At 38.0% G+C, this 12445-nt stretch overlaps 1 protein-coding gene across 3 annotated transcripts in view; it reads right to left on the bottom strand.

Moving 5' to 3' along the window:
* The window catches only part of stat6 (signal transducer and activator of transcription 6, interleukin-4 induced), a 30351-nt gene that overhangs the window by 1053 nt on the left and 16853 nt on the right, over positions 1 to 12445 (bottom strand). For 2 of the 3 annotated variants that reach the window (XR_008321201.1, XM_053316976.1), the window contains exons 6-20: positions 11445 to 11545; positions 10637 to 10785; positions 9961 to 10077; positions 9671 to 9838; positions 9116 to 9203; positions 8906 to 9028; positions 8308 to 8400; positions 6197 to 6400; positions 6025 to 6119; positions 5796 to 5929; positions 5363 to 5512; positions 5202 to 5262; positions 5011 to 5091; positions 2355 to 2423; positions 102 to 215 (exon numbers count right to left, since the gene is read on the bottom strand). Coding sequence is in view for 2 of the 3 variants with exons in the window: in XM_053316976.1 (XP_053172951.1) it covers positions 102 to 215; positions 2355 to 2423; positions 5011 to 5091; positions 5202 to 5262; positions 5363 to 5512; positions 5796 to 5929; positions 6025 to 6119; positions 6197 to 6400; positions 8308 to 8400; positions 8906 to 9028; positions 9116 to 9203; positions 9671 to 9838; positions 9961 to 10077; positions 10637 to 10785; positions 11445 to 11545 (1747 nt within the window). In the remaining variant the exon portion in view is untranslated. The remainder of the gene's footprint in view (positions 1 to 101; positions 216 to 2354; positions 2424 to 5010; positions 5092 to 5201; positions 5263 to 5362; positions 5513 to 5795; positions 5930 to 6024; positions 6120 to 6196; positions 6401 to 8307; positions 8401 to 8905; positions 9029 to 9115; positions 9204 to 9670; positions 9839 to 9960; positions 10078 to 10636; positions 10786 to 11444; positions 11546 to 12445) is intronic. The other variant, XM_053316977.1, reaches the window with a different exon arrangement.

The raw sequence follows: 12445 nt of genomic DNA, 5'->3' as shown, positions 1-12445 counted from the left end.
TTAGGAACCAAATAATTGCTTCTAAACCCTGCATAACACTATTTGTGATTTTTTGTTTCACACGCAGGCATGAAATATATTAGGCAGGCATATTAACTTACATGTCAGGGAAGACAACAGGAGAGTTTTGGCTGAACTCAGCAGGAGACACTGTAGTTTCCATTTGTTCTTGATTGATGGACTCTTGTGGGCTGAATGGTTGCTGAAACGGATGCCTGAAAGAAAAACAGCAGGAACAAAAGTGCTATCAAGTGCAAGATATAGGCTTCCTACAGTCACTGGATCAAAGTGGGGCTACAGCTAGCTCTTTTCATTATTGATTAATCACTTAATCACTTGTCTATAAAACACCAGAAAACTGTGAAATATGCCCCGTAATAATTCCAAGGTTATGTAATCATATGTCTTGTTTTGCCACACTAACAATCTAAAACCCAAACATATTCAAAGTACTGTAATGTTAAGACAAGGAAAAGCAGCAAATTCTCAAATGTATGAAAAATCAATGCATCCATCCATCCATCCATCCCTCCATCCATCCATTTTCTGGTGCTTGTCCAGGGCTGGGTCGTGGTGGTATCAGGCTAAGCAATGTATTCGTTTTTCACATAATTTTATCCTATTGTTATTATTATAGAGTGGGTTTTGTTTTCCATTTCTTGTTGCACGGGTGCTGAGGTCAGCAGTTAGTATGTTTTGAGAAAAAGATTGTTGTGTGTGGGTTTTTTTTAATCCCCACAGTGCCCTGACGCAATTAAGACCCACAGTGATGTTAAACCTGTGGGAGGACATTCTGATGAAAGCTGATAGAGGCTCATTTTGGTTAATCGAGAGTGGTGGTGAGTCTGTGTATGTTGGGAAAAGGGAGGTTATGTTATGTGTTTGGCTTTAGAGACCAAAGCGCTGATTCATGGACTGTTGTGAAATACTTTCTGAGTTTTAGCTTATTAGGTCTCAAATTATCATCACTGAAGTATGCTCTATGTAATCTATTTTCTCTTTAACTTATTTTCATTATTATTGAGTGGATACTTTCTTTTGTTGTGAAGCACACAAAAAAAACAAAAGGAAGTTTTGTTTTCTACGAGTTTCACATGGTGCTTCATCAGATTATTGAAATACATTTTTTGGTGTATGAAATATATGTGATGCGTATAGGAATATGCATGTAAAATATGCATCACATTGGGTTTTCCTCGTGCAGTGTTCTTTTAAGCAGCAATTGAGAGTAGTCAAGTTCAAAAGTTTCTTTTATGTGATGCACTTGCGTGTACTTTTTTGTTGTAAAGCATTTTGAGCTGCATTTATTGTATGAAAGGTACTATACAAATAAAGTTATTATTATTAAGTCAATAAAGTAAAAATGGAAGTAGGACATGTTCATACCACCAACTATTGCAACACAACTTTTACCAAACAAACACTAAGATTCTACTTGATTTGATTTATTTGGACAGCTGAAGCTTCATATTAGCTTCAGGTAAACTTTTAAATACACTTTTGCACAGAAGGAGGATTTTTGGCCCCCATTACTTACATTTTAAGTGCACTACACAGGGATTTTTTTTTAAAAATGCCAGTATGAACAGCACAAATGATTATTAGAAGTAACCTTAGGCACCTGACTATTGTTTTAGGACAGACTTGAAAAATTGTGAACCCATCCTTTAAACTGAGTTAACTAGAAGTCCATTGCATGACATGGCTTATTAAATTAATCAAATCTGAGTAATCTTTGATTTGATGTACAAGATAACACATAACCAAAGTCCAAGTCAATGAAGTGAAAATGGAAGAAATACACCACACATAGCTTTTAGCAAAGAAATACTAGACATATTTAAATGAGAAAATCACCTTTGCAGGCCAATCAGTGCTGTGTAACTGTGTGCCTACTGTTGTGCAGAGAAGCACTGTTCAAAACAGAACTTTGTTTTGAATTCAGATGAAGAGTATTTCGTACTGAATGAAATTAATTAAAGATGAACATTATCAAAACACTTATTATCAAACACAAATTTGAATAAAATGCTTCCCAAATAATCCTGAATAACTGTAAATTATTTGGTGTAAAAGGTGCACATAAGTCCACTTCAATTTAAATACAATCTAATAAAGTTCAGCAATGGTACACCATCAAAGCAAATGCCTGTAGAGCTTGACGGATATTCAAATAAAATAGATTCCTGCGGGCACCCTGGAGGTCACAACAACTCAGCAGATATAAACAGTGTGTAAATGTTGCTGGTGGTTGAGGGCTGGTCACTAGCTGGTAAAGAACAGCACCAAGAATTAAGTAGGTGGTATGAGAATAAAGTGAAAGAAAGACGATGATGTGTATAACAAAGACCTACATGGAGTAAGGAACAGCACTGTGAGGGCTATCCAGATTGGAACCAGGATGTGTAGCTGAGCCAGCGTCTCTGCAAACACACGCACACACGCACACACGCACACACACACACACACACACACACACACACACACACACACACACACACACACACACACAATTATTACAAACTGTGTTCCTGCTGTTGTGCAGAGAAGCACTGTTTGGACCAAAAGTTTGTCTAGACACAAAGTATTTTATACTGAATTACAGAGAAATGTGAATAAAATGGTGCCCACATTCTCCTGAATAGGTGTATGTCATTTGGGGCCCTATCTTAGGCCTGGTGCCGTGATGCATGTGTCTTTGCTAGTTTAAGACTGACACAGATATCGTTTTCCTGTACAGCGCCGAAGTTGTTTAAATAGTAAATGTACTTGCAGCCATCTGTGTAACCATGGGCATGTTAGTCTCTAAATGAGGTGTGGCGCATTGCTATTTTGAGGCAGTGTGATTGACCTACAAAAACAACTCAGTCAATTACGTGTATTTCACTGTTATTTTAAGGGCGCATTATCAAAATTATCAAAACAGCACTTTGGAGAGTGCCGCTGCGGACAGTCCTAACAACTGAATGAGGGGTTAACATGATTAAAACAGTATTAAATACAATATTTACCTGTTAGTCCATGACTGAACAAAACAATTATAAAGAGTACCAAAGCCGTTATTAAAAGGTAAACAAACGAAAACAAATTTGCAACAAATTGTGATGGGAGGAGACGCAAAAATAAAATGACATCCTGGTTTTTTGATATTTCTCATATATTCTTTTACATAGATAATTTGAAATCAAATATCTCTGATATGATAAATATGATTATTTTAATGGGTAAATATCATATTCATTGTAGCAAGTGGAGAAATAGCAAACCCTTCTTTAACTAGTTTATAAATGATTTCAAATTATTTTTCCTGTCCCTTAAAAACATGTACTCCAGCCCAACCCTAACCCTAACCCAAAACAGCTGGAAAGATGTGTGGAGATATGTCTCATTTCTTGCTTTTTTGATTTATGCCTGGGACTTTGCTCCTCCCTAGTTTCTTTGTTGTTTTTGGTTGTGTACATGGTGATCTGGGGGATGACTTTCTATTTGCACCTTGTATAAACCCCAGACTTTTGGGTTTTTTTTTTGTTTTAGTTTGTATTTTTCTTTTGTATCTCTTTGCAGCTTGGCAGCATTTCATTGTGCGTGGTTGTGTGGTCCTTGCGAGACGATATGTATGTTTCTCTATGTTTTGTTGTTTTGTTTGTTTTCAATAAAGAAAAAAAAAAAGGAGACGCAAACTATGCAGCACAAAGCGAGTTGTTGGTGTTTTTGTGGAAAATGAGTCTCAGAACTACGTCTGTTTCTGGAGGAAAACCCCTTCACTGCCACTTAGTGATTTTATCAACAAGAAAAGCATTTGTACAATGTTAATGCATGTGGGTGATTCTACAGTGTTTGTTATCCACAGTTGTTGATACTATATGAGAAGCTTCTCCTTCAGTTTGTAAAACACCTGCAGCATCTGACGGCAGCAGAACTGATATATTGATAAATCTGCACAGTGTCATTACGTACAGCTGCTCACTGTTCTGCTGATGACAACAGGTTGCTACAGTATAACCAAACACGCCTCTACACTCATCAGTCTGGTCGGTTATAACTCCATATTCTTCCTTTTTAAGAATTACACATCAGGTTAGCAGCTGATTAGCCAGCTTTTCTTTCAACAAAAGTAGCTCATGTTTTATTCTTGAAATGCACTGCTCGGCAAATGCGCCATAATAATAACAATCTGCCAAAGTGTAAGTGCACCTGGCTTTAAATAGGAATGGGAGATGACGCTCTGATTGGTTTACCACATGTTATGCCCAAAATACACACATGATTAATTAAGACTTAAGTACAATCCCTTGAACCATGTGCCTGGTGCAGCCACCATCTTTCTGTTGTTTAACTAGCAAAAGTGGATTTGGACACACCCTAAAAGCACTTACACTATGCACTTCAGACTTCAGCACCTCTTATGTAATAGGTGGTAAAGTCCATTTGGATTTAAGAACAACCCAAAAAAGTTACAATTTGGAGCTCTAAAATGTAAATAGTTGAAAAATGGAAAACAGTGGCACACTATCAAAGCAAACTATTCCTGTAGAGCTTCACATTTGGTTTGACAGGCATTGTTTGCTTTGGTGGTGTGCTACCTTTTTGTACTATTCACCTAGGTTGGATTAAGTCAACACAAGTAGTACATTGATCTGGTGATACACTGCAACAACAATACAAAATATATGATTCTGTAAAATAACAGAAAAACTTCATTAATTTGTAGGCTTTCATTTCAGTGGAGGTAGGGCTTTGGGATTTCTACTTGTATATATTGAAAGGATTTGAGTGCCTCTTACATTTTGTGCCTCATTTATTTGTGTCAAATTTTCAAAAATGCTATCAACAATCTTTAGGGTTCCCGTGGGCATCCTGGCGATCAGAATAAATCAGCAGATATAAACACTGTGTAAATGTTGCTGGTGGTTGAGAGCTGGTTGTCAGCAGGTGACATACAGCACCAGAAAGTGAGTAGGTGGTATGAGAATGAAGTGAAAGAGAGTGATGTGTAGAATAGAGACTTACAGGGGGTAGGAAACAACATTGCGAGGACTTTCAGCATGAGAAGTCATATTAGAAACAGGGAGTGCAGCTGAGCCAGCGTCCCTACAAACACAGACACACACAAGACATGTTACAAATGTTTTCCATTTAAAATCAATTTAACTTGATGTGCATTGCATGAAATGGTTTATTTGTGATACATAGTTACTTACATGCCCACTTTAGTTTGGAGTGATACAGGGATATAGCCCCCGCTGGGTGGATGTTGAGGCTCTGTTTCAAACAATAGCAGAAATGTAAAAACTGTCTATAGTTGTCTATCCTCAATTTACTTTTAAAATAAAAATGTGCCTCTGTGCATGTAAACCATTACCTGTGTAATACTTTTGGAAAGCCTTATGTTTAGGAAACTCGGGATACAGAAACGTTATGTGGTTTATGTCTAGGATGCGGTCACCAAGGCTACGGATCTCAAGATCTCTCTTAGTAAAGGGCTGGATGTTCTGGATTTTTTGTCCCCCATCTATGAGAAAAAAAAAGTTTGTATGTGTGAAGAAGGGTTATTTAATTAACGTTCATTATTTAACCTTTTACCACCCATTGAAAATCAACTTTGAAAAGTTATGTGACATGTAATAAATCCTTCAAAATTGTTATCAAGATCTTATCGATACAAAACAATGATTTTCTTTTAATTTAGGATTTTCATTACAATACAAATCATGGTAAAATGGTTAATTAACAATTATGAGAGGAGAATTTTAAGTACAAAATTTAACTAAAAACACTTAGATTCAATGACTTACTCTCTGTAGCAGACACATAAGCAATTGTGATGCCTCCAATCTCAGAGTCACTAAAGCGTAGCAAGAATGTCCCATTGGGCCTGTCTTTGAGAATCAGGTGTAGATGCTGTTTCCCAATGAAACCGAATATCAACCTAGTGAAGCAAAATGTTGAAATGAACTGTTTTTATTAACAAGCTGTAGCAGGTTGCTAATATTCACAATTGAAAGAGCACAAGGATCTCCTCACCCGTCGCTCCAGTAAGTTTTCAGGTGCTTCTTGGTCAGATCCATAACTCCCTCAAACCACTGCCAGAAAGTGAATGGTCGACCTGGGAGAACCTCCTGTAAGATTAAGAAACGATGTAAGATTTGAGTGTGTATATACCTGCGTAAGTGTGAGGACATACACGTACACATACTTTGTTAAACTGAGCCCAGGAAACCATCATGTTGCTGAAGTCGTCAGTGAAGTCGGGCTTGTCAAAGATTTTCTGGGCCAAGAAGAGCTGGTTGTATTGGTCTAGGTTGTGTTGTGTCTGAACCTCGGAGGTGAATTTACTGTTGAGAGTGCTGCACATCAGCCTCCACGGCACACGCTCCGGCACCACGAACGGCACTCTGTCCTGATGAGAAGAAGAAAGACGTTGACATGGCGAGAACACTGATATGAAGTTACGATAGTGTCAGTGGAACAGAAAAAGAAGATACTTAAACTGAAAAGAGGTAACAAAAAATACAAAATGATTTATTGTATAGATGGTTAAAAGTTCACTTGTTTCATCATTCAATTAATTTCTTACAGGCTACTTTCTGTCAGCAGTTTGAACATAAGACTTAGTTTGAATGAGCAAAAAGAACAACAAACAGCAAACCAGTTGCCCACATCACCTTAGTGCACATTACTGTAAGCCGATCCATCACTTCTAAGTCTGCATACTGAAGTTAACTGGTAAAGCTTCATACAATATCACATCTGATGAAATACACCACAAGATTTTAGGATACTCATGTTTGAGTACTATGAGTGTTAAGTGCTGGATAGGTTTTCTGCAACCTTTGTTTTCCAGCAGAGGATAATATTTTATTTGCATTTGGGACATAAACATGACTTTCATCTGGCACACAGCCCATTCAAACAGTGATTTTTTCCTTTAATATTACTGTTACGGAAACCTTAGTAGGTCTTTTTTGCAGCAGGTATTTCACTTTTTAAGTGTCCCAGTAAGCCATGACAATGTGACAGTGAACAACATGCAATACCAGTGAGATATTTTGGACAGCCAATTACAACTGCATTAGTTGACTGCAAATTTTTGTGATCTCAGGCGAAGAATGGCCACATTACCAACAAGGCAGGCTAGCTTTATTGAACCGGAAAAGTCCACAACCTGCTATTCACGTGATGTAGCACCTTAAATGGGACATCATGCATTACACCAGGTCTATATATTTAGTGGCCCTTTACTGGTCCTTTATGCAGCCCCTCAGTTCGGCCTCTGTCTGTAATAGAGAGTTTTAGCTCCTGTCTCTTAACGGCCCCCTCTTGACATGCTCACTTTGTACTGATTGTTTAGCTTCCAGAAGATGCCCCTTGGCCAATTTCTGGCGGCTCTGTAGGCCACAAACACAGTAACATTCCACATTTCATGTTTTGCTTTTTTTTCTAATTTTACACAGAATGTCAAGTTCACACATACATCTGGACATGTTCAAGCTCAAATCTGACCTGAAACATGCAAATAGACCAAACAAACAACACATAGATTGATTTTAGCAACAAAGGCAGCCGTTTGTTGGCATGCACAAACTATTTGATGTTATCACAAGTAGGAAGTAAAGGTAACATTGCAAACAAGTTCAGAGCAGCCTGGTCTTTGACTTTCAGGGAGGATTTTACATATGTTCACGTCATGCTTTGGAGGTTTGACTGTGTTTAACATAGACATACAATATCGTAACAGTATGTAAATGAGAGAAAATCAGAAAAGCATATGTCCCCTTTAAATTAAGCAGGCAAATGTATGTGCTTCATGGCTGTCCTAAAAAGAAATTGTGAAAATATGGCATATTTTTCAGAAGCATGCTAACACAGTGTAATGCTTATAATATATTAATCTCTGATGCAACTATGTCCACTTTTCTGTTGGTCATCCTTGAATTATCCCTGTGCATCAATAGGCTTTCGTTTATTATTGGTATGTTTAGGGGATTTCTCAATTCACTAGAAAGCATGTTTCCCACAGTGGCTGAAGGTTTGTTTTGTAACCACAAAGCCCACAGAGAGTGGATGGATTCCACTTAAGAGCTGATACCAAGCTATGTGTCTACTGTGGTTTTTACCATTACTGTGTAAACTGCTCTACAAGGTAAACCTGTGCATCACATGGAATGGGCTCTTGTGTTCAAAAGAGCAGAGGAGGAAGGAAAGGAGCAAAGGAGGATGGCAAGTGCACATTGCTAACAATGAATAAAAAGTCAAAGACATAAAAAAAGTGAGTGCAAAACATGAAAATAATAATTTGACACTTACTGGTTCAGAAAAAGCACAGTCCCATATGATGGTGGCCAGAGCGTTGTTGTCTTGACTGCCATGGACAATAACGACTACCGGCAGTGAGATCATCTACAATGACATAATTTAAAGTTTGACATTACACCTGTCCTCACCCACTGCAAGGCCTAATGAAAATACATTAAAAAAATAAAATGATAAAGGTTGTTGCTGTTCAAGTTTTTTCAAAGTGCTGTGTGAAATGCAAGAAAGGTAAGAGTCACTTTAACAATAAAGGGGACCGTAATTGTTTTATAGCTACAAATATCAAACCTATGAGCCCTTTTGCATAGCCCCTTTCACACTGCAATCCTGAACATCATGTAATATCCAGAGGAGCTATATGTGTGAATACAAATGTCCAAATCAGTCAGATCTGACATAAAACTGACTTTACTCTGCCAGCTCCCAAGTCCATGTATTGTCCAAATGAACTAATGTCTAAATACAGAATTCAGAGATTTCACAATGAGTGAGTGGGTGTGTTGATGATGTTTGTATCATGTAGCTGGATAAATGCAGCAGGTCATCTCAGCTGCACTGAAAAATAAACATTGCACAACAGAAAACATCAAACCTGTATCCTGTAGGGAGTGTCACAGCCTGTGATACTGATCTCTGTTGAGAACAGGAGGGCAAATTTCTCCTCTGTGACTGACTCTGAACCCTTTCTGTCTGCTCTCTTGATCTTCTTGATGGACTGTTAATAGAAAGTAAGAAGTTGTTGAAAACACTAAAATGATGATCAAATCTGCGATAGGATAGGGCACTCAAGACCAGTACGTACCATATTCCTGAAGGTGGCACATGTGCTCTTGCTGGCTGTGTTGTGTTCCAGGATGGCTGTATTGTTTATCAGTTCCCCGACATTATCACTGCAGTTAACACATCAGAGAGTTTATCTCATATAACTCCAAATACTGCACCTTGATGGAATCCACTTTGAAGTATTAATCTTTATTGTTTTTATTATTGTATGTATTTATTTGTCATATATCAGACAGTACCCAGCCAATTAGGGGTTACAAGGCCATAAACAACAACAGCCACAACAGCCATTCATGATTTAGTGTCACTCATACTAATACAATACATTTGTTATTATAGATAGGCATAATTTGCTAGTTAATAAGATTGTTTTGACTGAAATGTAATTTGTGATGTTAATGCCAAATCAAATATAAATCTTAGCTCTCTCTTGTTATTTCAGGTTTTCTGACTACTGGATTGGAATAAATTGTGAATGAATTGTTTTGAGGAACCAATGCCAGCAAATGTAACCCTCCTCCTCCTCCAGTGTGCAGTCTGTGTTTCCCACAGAGGTCCTGTGTTTATGACTCACCTGGGTACACTGCCCAGGCTCCTTGCCTGCAGCTCAGTGATGATTTGTGCCTTCAGCAGCACAGGCTTCCCCGGAGCCACTTTCTCCCCCAGCAGATATCGCACAGTAGTGGAGAATTTAGACTGAGTCTTAATGACCTGAGGGGGCTGCTTGTCCACTACAAGAGAGCTGAAGGAGATATAATTTATATGAGAGAGGAAAAAACTTCTTTAAAAGATTTATGATTTATTAATGAGTTTTCAACTTAAAAAGAAATTTTAATAACAGGACGCAATGTGACTCTGAATTACCTTTGAATCAGAACCTGCAGAAGTTGCCCAAGTCTCTCCTGAAGCTCTGGTATTGGTTCCCCTATCAGCATCAGTTCCTGTCTCAGCTTCCCGTTCACCCCAAGCAGCTGCTCACAGCTATAAAGTTTATTAAGACAATCAGAAACATGAGGCAACATTAGAACACAATTAACTTGTTGATTGGTTAACTTTTCTTAATAATTTTACCAAGGACTGTGAATTAATTTTTCTATCAAAACAGGAAACCATTGGCTGGAGGTCTACGTCAGTGTGGTATGATGTAGAACTGAAATTATGAGTCAATGAATGGACTTGTCAGTTTTTATTTGTTCACTTATTCATTCCAGCATGTCACATTTGACTATTTGTTTCTTTTCTCCATTCCTTATCATTATAAATTGAATAGATTTGGGTTTTAGTTCATACAGCTATTTTAAGATGTCACTCTTGGCCATGGCAAATATTGATGGGTAGTTTTTACAATTTTCTGACACTGAATTGATTCAACAATTTAGTGATTAATCAAAAAAAATCAACTGATTAATCAGTGAACAAAAATCATTAGTTGCTTGTGTTGTTTAAGTGCAATGTTTAATATGGCGTGTGTTTTTACTTGGATGGGATATAGGGATATATTCAACACATTCAAAGGGGAATGGGCTGAGAGTGTCCTCACCCGGTCTGCAGGACGTTGAGGTTGTCTTCAAACGGATGTCCGATGGTGGCCTTGTGCTGCTCCCACCTCCAAACCTTCAGCCTACTGATGAGTTGGGTCTGACACTGGTCCAGACAGTCCACACACTCCTTCAGTGACTGGAATCGTTTCTACAACCATCAACATTTAAATACATTACACTCACACACACACACAGGGAAGCATGGATGCATGTGCAGATAATACATACATGTAGTTCATGACACAGAGAGCCTCATGTCACCTTCATGGAATTATAAGTTGTTTCAAATTAACAATAAACCACACAATTCTTCTATCAATCACTTTTCCAAATGAATGATTACAATAATCTATAAAAATTCACCCATTGCAAGGGTTAATCTTCCAATTGTTTACTTTGCTTGGACAAAATTAAACAATAAAACATTATATAAAATAATATTTACAATGGCTCTATCTTAAGTTTATTTAAGTGTCCCAGTAAGCTGTGACAGTGTGACAGTGAATCAGCATGCACGTTACCAGGAACCTGAAACTGACACTGCTAAATGGAGACATTGTTGATTGCATTTTTTATACCTGTGTTTTTTAATACTGTAACATGACTCACTGACTGATTAATACACTACTTGTTTCAGTATTAGCTTAGGCTGATCTAAAGTTTACATAATGAGTAGTAAAAGGATCATCTAAGTGTCATCATTAAGCCTTAGACAAGATGCTTTTTTTTTTTTTTACTAGTGTTTTGATCATGTTCATCGTTAATTAATGACAGAAATGCTGGCACTGGCAGCATAAGTGTGCTCACTGTGGCCAAGCTTTTCATTGTGTACTCCATTTGCTGGATGTGGTTCTGGAGTTTCTGGATTTCTGCAGATGTGGGTTCCAGTCCGTTCTGCTGAATCGTGCCTGTGGAAACAATAAATAACACCACAGTATAAAACACTGAGGCAGTGATTACAAATTACAAATACAAATTTTCTCTGTTAATCCTCTTAAATGTACATCTTTTTTCCCCGTTATTTTCAAATAAAGGACACTGGCTATACTATATATAGCATGTAGGAGGAGCAGGGGATTTCAAACTAAGCAGTACCAAACACAAATGCAATTGTAACAGTCACCACAGGTGAATATATTAATGATATACTATCAGTAGAATCCATGAACGGCTGCAGAGCCTGAAAGCTTGTATTAGCAGAGACACATACACAACTGAGCAGTTTGAACTTGAATATATTGTACACAGAATTATAAACATGAAATCACAGACCCTGCCTAACTAAGCTTCCTCCCCAGCTTCCTAATGTGCACAACCGCACAATAAATGGGCCCAAGAAAATAAAACAAATAAAGTTTAAATAATAGTGTCCCCTTTGGAGGTTTCCTCACAAAAAATTAAGATCAAAGTTCAATGTCCAGTGTGCACTGCTCTTTTACGGAAAGGAGCTACGGTCTCTTATGTATATGTGTGTGTGTTCTTGTGATGTCTGTGTTCGAACTACCCAGGTAAATTTTTGAGTGTCAATCTTATCTGTTTGTGAATGGAGGGAGAGGAATTGATTATGCTGTCTTCCTGTGGCTGGCCACATCGCGTTGCTGATTCCTCCACAGTCAAATCTTCACTCTATGCTGGCTCGCCACTGAACCCGACTAACCCGGTCTGGGCAAAAAACCGATGAGAGCTAAGGCCCGCTAACAGCAGCGTCTCATTCCACTTCAACCTTTACACAGTGTTTCACCCGGGAGTTCTCAGAGGGCTGATTGTGTGCTCTCTGGGCAACATCTTCACCCGAAGAGAGTGAATAC

The sequence above is a fragment of the Scomber japonicus genome, chromosome 4 (assembly GCF_027409825.1).
Source record: "Scomber japonicus isolate fScoJap1 chromosome 4, fScoJap1.pri, whole genome shotgun sequence".
NCBI classification, from domain to species: Eukaryota; Metazoa; Chordata; class Actinopteri; order Scombriformes; family Scombridae; genus Scomber; species Scomber japonicus.
Note: the sequence above shows the minus strand (reverse complement) of the source record. Positions and strands in the feature narration are given on the sequence as shown.